This window comes from Penaeus chinensis, chromosome 7, assembly GCF_019202785.1.
Source record: "Penaeus chinensis breed Huanghai No. 1 chromosome 7, ASM1920278v2, whole genome shotgun sequence".
In the NCBI taxonomy this organism is placed as follows: domain Eukaryota; kingdom Metazoa; phylum Arthropoda; class Malacostraca; order Decapoda; family Penaeidae; genus Penaeus; species Penaeus chinensis.
In genome coordinates, this window is record NC_061825.1 from 40,523,657 (window position 1) to 40,531,156 (window position 7,500).

General features: G+C 35.8%; 1 protein-coding gene across 2 annotated transcripts in view; it reads right to left on the minus strand.

Annotated features, from left to right (window-relative positions):
- Nucleotides 1–5,210: 5,210 nt before the first annotated feature.
- The window catches only part of LOC125027071 (formin-like protein 7), a 6,972-nt gene continuing 4,682 nt past the window's right edge, over nt 5,211–7,500 (minus strand). Inside the window, exon 5 of one of the 2 annotated variants that reach the window (XM_047615802.1) lies at nt 5,211–6,005. In XM_047615802.1, the coding sequence (XP_047471758.1) occupies nt 5,829–6,005 (177 nt within the window). In that variant the 3' untranslated portion in view covers nt 5,211–5,828. Of the gene's footprint in view, nt 6,027–7,500 lie in introns of both variants that reach the window. The other variant, XM_047615801.1, reaches the window with a different exon arrangement.

A 7,500-nucleotide genomic window follows, 5' to 3' on the forward strand; every position in this document is an offset into this window, starting at 1 on the left:
ACATCGTACAAAAACGACCTGTGATCACCTCAAAAACTCAGAGCAGAAGTCGCTCTGCCCTCAGCATCGGTTCGGCCAACACCTCCAGCTTACACAGACCACTCGTCCTCGCGGGCATGGCAAGACGCTCCCGCCTGGACGTCTCTGCCAGGCCTACCCTCTGTACTCTGGCTACCACACTCACCACACGTCATTACAACCTTCTCCTAAATCTACTTCCACGTCTCCATCCTTTTTTTCTCTTATTCTTCTTCTTTCCATCCTTCTTTCTGTCGTTCTTGTCCTTAGATTTATTTATATTTCCTTCCCTTCGTCTTCTGCTCTTTCTTTTCGTCTTCACTTCTTAAACATTAAGAAAGGGGAAATGGAAGAGGAAGAGGAAGAGGAAGAAGGAGGAGGAGGGCAACAACAACAATAACAACAAAAACAAAGAGAAAATAAGAGAATGGAAAGAAAGAGGAAAAAGAAGTAAAGGCAAAAGAAAAATAAAGAGGAAGAGGGGGAAAATAGGGAAGAGAAGAAAGAAAAAAATGAATCGTCTATTTTTAACATCCTATCAACGCATTTTTTTCGTTTATGAGAACATTTTTTAACATAAAAACGTGAATTTATAGACAAATAAAGATAATATATATTACGATAAATTACAGAATGGGGTAAAAAGTTTATAAACAATTACGTATTCACGCATTCGAACTTTAAACGAAAATTAATGTTTAATTTGGTTTTAATTAGTAATTAATAATTTGACATTCTTAAGCTTTGGTTTATCCTAATTCTTAGTTATATAATCATTACTGCAATTAATATATTTATGGCGGAAGTTATCATTATCATTATGATCAATATTGCTTTTTGATTTATATTAAAAATACTGTTAATGATCTAAGCAGTCGTTATATATACTGTAATGTGTGCGTGTGTGTGTGTATGTGTGTGTGTGTGTCTGTGTGTGTGTGTGTGTGCGTGTGCCTGTGTTTTTCTGTGTGCGTGTGTGTGTGTGTGTATTTCTATGTGCGTGCGCTGAGTGCGTTCGTACGTGAATGTGCGAGTGATGAGCGGTGTTCAAAACTCGCAAGAAAATAAAACAGATTGGCAACATATTTGTTCAGTTGCCAATACGAGCATTATCAGACTTATTTCATGGAGCGGCCTGAGGGAGGGAGTCAGAATTTCTTCCACTTATTATCATTATTTTTTTTATTTTTTTTTTTTATTATTTTCTTCATTTTCCCGGCTATATGAAAATTACATTACCTGTGGATAAATGCAGAATTGACTTGTGACTAACGCTTATAGGATTTCAAATTCGAGGTCGGACGGGAAGTGGGAGAAGCATTACTGCGTGGAGACAAGAAGTTGTGAATCTCTCTCTCTCTCTTCTCTTCTCTCTTCTCTCTTCTCTCTCTCTCTCTCTCTCTCTCTCTTCTCTTGTCTTTGTCTCTCTCTCTCTCTTCTCTTTTCTCTCTCTCTCGCTCTTTCTCTCTTCTCTTGTCTTTGTCTCTCTCTCTCTTCTCTTCTCTCTCTCTCTCTCTCTCTCTCTCTCTGTGCCTCTGTCTCTCCCTCTCTCTGTCTCTCTCTCTCTCTCTCTCTTCTGTTCTGTTCTGTTCTGTTCTGTTCTGTCTCTCTCTCTCTCTCTCTCTCTCTCTCTCTCTCTCTCTCTCTCTCTCTCTCTCTCTCTCTCTCTCTCTCTCTCTCTCTCTGTCTCTCTGTCTCTCTGTCTCTCTCTCTCTTCTCTTCTCTCTCTCTCTCTCTCTCTCTCTCTCTCTCTCTCTCTCTCTCTCTCTCTCTCTCTCTCTCTCTCTCTCTCTCTCTCTCTCTCTCTCTCTCTCCATCTATCTAATCTCTCAGTCCTTCTTGCTCTCCATGTCTAAATTCGATTTTTTGTCTATCCTTATTTTGCAGAAGAAATAGTAACGAAAAAAACAACAACAAAAAAGCGTAAAGTATGTTGATCAGCTGCGGTTTTCATAAATTCTTCAGTGTTTACCAAATTTCTTCGCATCATTCTTGGTTTCAGATGTTATATGCCGATTTTTATCAACTTTTTTTTTTTTTTTTTTTTTTTTTGTATCAACCCAAGCTCTTTTTTTTCCTATTCTGTGTCTGACCTAGAAGGTGTGATACGAACAAATGTTGTTTTTTTTAGAACATTCAAGCACGCATGTACGTATTTAGGCAAATGCAAGTACACAGAGAGAAATGTTTGAAAACAAACACATGTGATATAGGTTCCTACAGTCAAATACGTTCATAAGCACATGTGCATATATATATATATATATATATATATATATATATATCTACACATACACATACATACATACATACATACACACATATACATACATATATATTATATGTATATTTATATATGCATAATTATATATACATATATATTCATTTATTTATTATATCTATTAAATGCATCAATATATACATTTGTGTATCTATATGTTACATATGGATATATTTATATTCATATATGTGTGTGGGTGTGCATGTGTGCATGTACACACACACACACAGATAGATGTATACATATACGCGTATGTGTGTATATAATTCAAGAGCACAGGCACGCATACACACGTGTGTGTGTATATATATATATGTATATATATATATATATACACATCTATATATGTATACATATTTATACATATATGCATATATACATAAGTATGGATATATATGTATGTATGCATACATATTCATATATATATATATATATATATATATATATATATATATATATATATGCGTGTGTATACACACACACACACACACACACACACACACACACACACACACACACACACACACACACACACATATATATATATATATATATATATATATATCAATTAGTTTCACTCTCACTCTAGTGCTCTGTTCTACGACAGGTCCTTTTTTGGCATCCATTTTTCCCATGACAGTCTGTTCTCTGCTCTTCTCTTCATGTTAACATACCCATCTTCCTTTATTTCACTCAGCATGCGTAGCCTTTTCCTTCCTCTAGGCCTCTTACCAGCTCTCCTTTCTTGAATCACCTCCTTCAACAACCCGTTTCCACGTAACACATGTCCAGTCCATCTCTCTTTGGTTTATACCTCCTTTAAAGCAGTTGTCTCTTTTCTCCACCAGTGACAGCACTTCTTCATTGGTCTTCTCTGTACAGACTTTTTTTTCCATCCTTTTCCAAATCCACATTTCAAAAGCCTCTATTCCCTGAATCTTGTCCGCTTTCTCTGTCCGTCTTTCTGATCCATAGAAGAGCACACTCCAGACCACCTCATTCCCACTCCTATTCCTGCTACATACTTTTTTCTACTAAAAGCTGCCTCTACTATTGCAATTCTTCCTCTAATATCTGGACCACATTATCCCATCATTAGTTATCCATAAGCCCAAAGAAATCAACTTGTTCATTTTTTTTTCTCCCATTTTGAGTGATATTCAGAACTCCGCCACCGTGTCTAACCTTTGTCTTCTTTACACTGATCTTCATCCCATACTTATGTGGTAACTCATTTACTCTGTCCATTGTTCCCTGTTATCCGTCCTAAGTTTCAGCAACTTGATCATCTACAAACCTCCAACATTCACTCTCTCATCGATATCATGTAATCACCATGTAATCCTTCTACCATCATCCTGTTTATATAAATTCAAAATACCAGAGGAGACAGTGTACAGCCTTGTCGAACTACTCTACTTATTGTGAAAAGCTCTCATTCTTCATCCATAACTCTGACCACTACCTTTTTCTTCATATACATTTCACATATCAATCTTCTGTCACGCCATTCTATTCCAAGGTCTTTCAAAATATCCAACGCCTTAACCCAGTCCACTCTATCAGACGTTTTCTCATAGTCCACAAAGCAGACATGGAACTCCTTCCTATGGTCTAATACTTTCTCACAGAGCATACGCATCCGATTGCATCCCAGTATTAATGTGTATATATATGTATGTATATATATATATATATATATATATATATATGTGTGTGTGTGTGTGTGTGCATATGTGTATATCTATTTGTATGCACATGTGTGAACATGTATATATTTGTACACATATACATGTATACATGTGTATCCTAGTATATGAATATATATAATGTATACATTTGTAGATATACATGTATACATACATGTGTATATATACATTTATATATATGTATAAATATGTACACACACACATATACATAGAGTTTGCATGAATGGTTTCCATTTCATGATGAAGACCTCCAGAGGTATTTATTTCTTCTCTTAAATACGGTCGATTAAAACATTTATCTTTTTTTACTCCCTCTGAAGGTGCCAAGAAGGGGTTTCCTCTCGATACCGGTCTTATAAGACTCTTCCATTTTCTTTTTCTCTTCTTACGGTAATCCATTATCGAAAAAATGCCTAAATGACCATCGCCTCTTAGTAATACCGTCCCGAAGACGAAGCTGATTGCCTCTTCAGAAGGAGCAGGGCGTTGTCTTGTTGAATTTCCAGGCTATATGAGGACTTCAGATGCACGGTCTACATAAGTACTTATATAGAGCTTGCCTTTAAGAGCTCGTATTGCCCTCAGAGCTCAGCATCGAAGTAACTCTATTCGCCACTTGCTCGGCGGTCGTGTAGAACTGGTCCTGTGGCAGAAAAAGACGATTGTTTTATTCGCCATTTCATCAGGTCTGAAAAGAGGCGCCTGGTTTTCAATGCAGCAAAAGCCTCTCCTCTTAGATATGGAAGAACTTGATGTAATTCTGCGAAGTTCGAAAGTTTGGAAAGAAGATTGGGAAGGAAAAAATTGGGATTTCTCGTCCGAAGATCAGCCCGAAGTCGTTTCTTCTCCCTAACGTAACTTGTCTATTGTTGAGATTTGGGAGAAGTAGGTTGGTGCTGCAGTGAGTGCTTCGAGATCGGTAGATATAAAGTCACTCTTTAAGAATCTCTTATAAACTCGCTGGCCAAGATGAATGGTGAAATGTACAGATCCTTTCCTAGTTTTATTTATTCCTTAGGGCTATGACATAACATAAACAAACACACACACACACACACACACACACACACACACACACACAAACACACACACACCCACACACACACACACACACACATATACATGTATATATCATTATTATGCATGATATATCTTTGTATATACAGGTACATAAATAAAGGATTGTTATGAAGGAAAGATTATTAAAGAACCATCATTTATACAAAAAATACATAGAATTAAAAATAGAATCCTACAAATATTTACAATAAATTATAAAATCAAGAGATAACTTTTCAGGTTGAGTCACATGCAGTTTTAGCATAACATTAAAAGCTAAAAAACATTAGGAACCTTATCGTGTTATTATTACAGCAATCAACATCAGAACTTTAATTGCAAACACACGCACGCAGAAACACACATTTCAACAGTAATGTTAGTTAACATTTATATATAAAGGTATCAGTATATTTTTTTTATTCAAATACTGGCTTCCTCAACATCTAATGACATTTTTTTTTCCCAATTACTGGCTTTCTCGATAGTGTCTTATAACCATTTTTTGTTTAATTACTGGCTTTCTCAAATACTAGCAAGTTGTTGAAGTACTGGCAAATCACAGTTGCTAACTTCTAAGTACACTCCATACACTGCCACTTTTCAGATGCTTGCTTTCCCCAAGTACAACTCGCACACCCACAAAGGCCTATAGCATAACAGTGAGTCACAACAACTGTTACCAAATGCACCATCTTGGCGTTCCAACACTCCTTTTCTTTGACTCAACACTAACCGTATCAACAACACTAACCACCCAATTACGTACTCGCCTCGACTGCAACGCGAATGCAAAATCGGAATATTATCCAGATCACCAAGATGGCAATACCTAAGCCCCCAGACACCTTCATACATGTCGATTTCTTCTTCGTGTCGGTGGATACAGGCAGTCCGGGAGGAGGGGGAGGAGGCCCAGAGGAACCAGGGGTGCCGTTCTGTTGTGAGAGCGTGTGGAACTAGTAAGAAATTGTTGATAAAGAATGGGAGAGGGAACAATAATAATGGTCAATAGAGTAACTGCGGTAATAATGGTAGTGATTCTATTAGTAATACTGATTTTTGCATATGGTTATAATTCAAAACAGTATCATTATCTTGCACATTTATTATCACTATAATTTGTATTACTATACATAAAAGTTGACATGAATATCACAATCATGGATACAGTTATCAGCATATAATTGTCACATCATCATAAATATTTGCAATTTCATTATTTTTGTTAATAACTTTCTAATTACATGAGATCCCGGGTAATAACTGTTCCTATTCCGACAGTAAATAACAAATTTAGAAGCAAGGGGCTTATTACGTAGTGCAAGCCTGTGTCTAAAATGAAGCAGTAACTCGTTGTTTACGTTTCTCGGAGACAATGTTTCAATCTATTTTTAACTTTCGTTTTCTGTCCAGTAATAACAATACAAAGTTTTGGTTATGAAAAGATTAGGCTGAATCTGTGTATAATAACTGTTTATTCCATGTAGATAGGGGGGTAAACCTAATACATTATATGTAAATAGGAAAAAAGTATTTGCTGTACTATTCATGGCCAGTGGGTCGTGCATGATTACATTTCAATTAAAACGTTGCCATGCTACTAACCTAATATTACTTTACATACAGAAACCCAGAAGTGCCTATTAAATATACTTATTGTTTTTGTTGAATATGCCTACTCTTTCTAAAGCTTATCTTAATTTAGGTATTAACGAGTGTTCGTGATCCACATAAAAATGTACTTAGACCGGCCTGCTCTACATTCTAACCTGACGATCCTATATATCAACAAATATACAGTATAATTATTAATTCCATTTCACAGAAAAACACTTTTCTCACTATCCTTGGTCTCTTGTTATTTATGTTTAGATAAAAATCATTAATAATGTCATCACCTCAGTCTTCTACAGTAAAACATTTCCATTTAAACAGATGTCATTGCAGCTTCATCGTCTAATAATATTTCATTAATCGCTTTTCAGAATTTTTAAAAGGCGTTTCAGAATTTGTACTTGAGCACTTGCATTTACGTTTGGTTAAAGTTCTTTTTTAAAGATTTTGTCTGGCCTTCTATTCTAGCTTTTCAAAGGGACTTGGAACCTAAAATCAGTAAGCTGCAAAATGGCATGTTTCAGTGGACATGTTTTATTTGGTATCAAGAACTGGCGTGAATCGATCGGTGAATTATGGTATCATCCAGTGACTTTAAGGAAATAATAAAAAATAAGACTATTTTCATCCTTTTCCTTTTTTGTTTTTGTTTTTCTCTTCTTCTTTGTTACTCATATTAGTGACTCGGTCTAGCATAATATACTTCCTATTTACGTTGACTGTAATCACTACTGTTTTTAAATTCGACGATTGAATTTGAACCTCATCTTATGCATCACCTATTATTTTTTCCTTTGCTCTAATTCCCAATAGGAG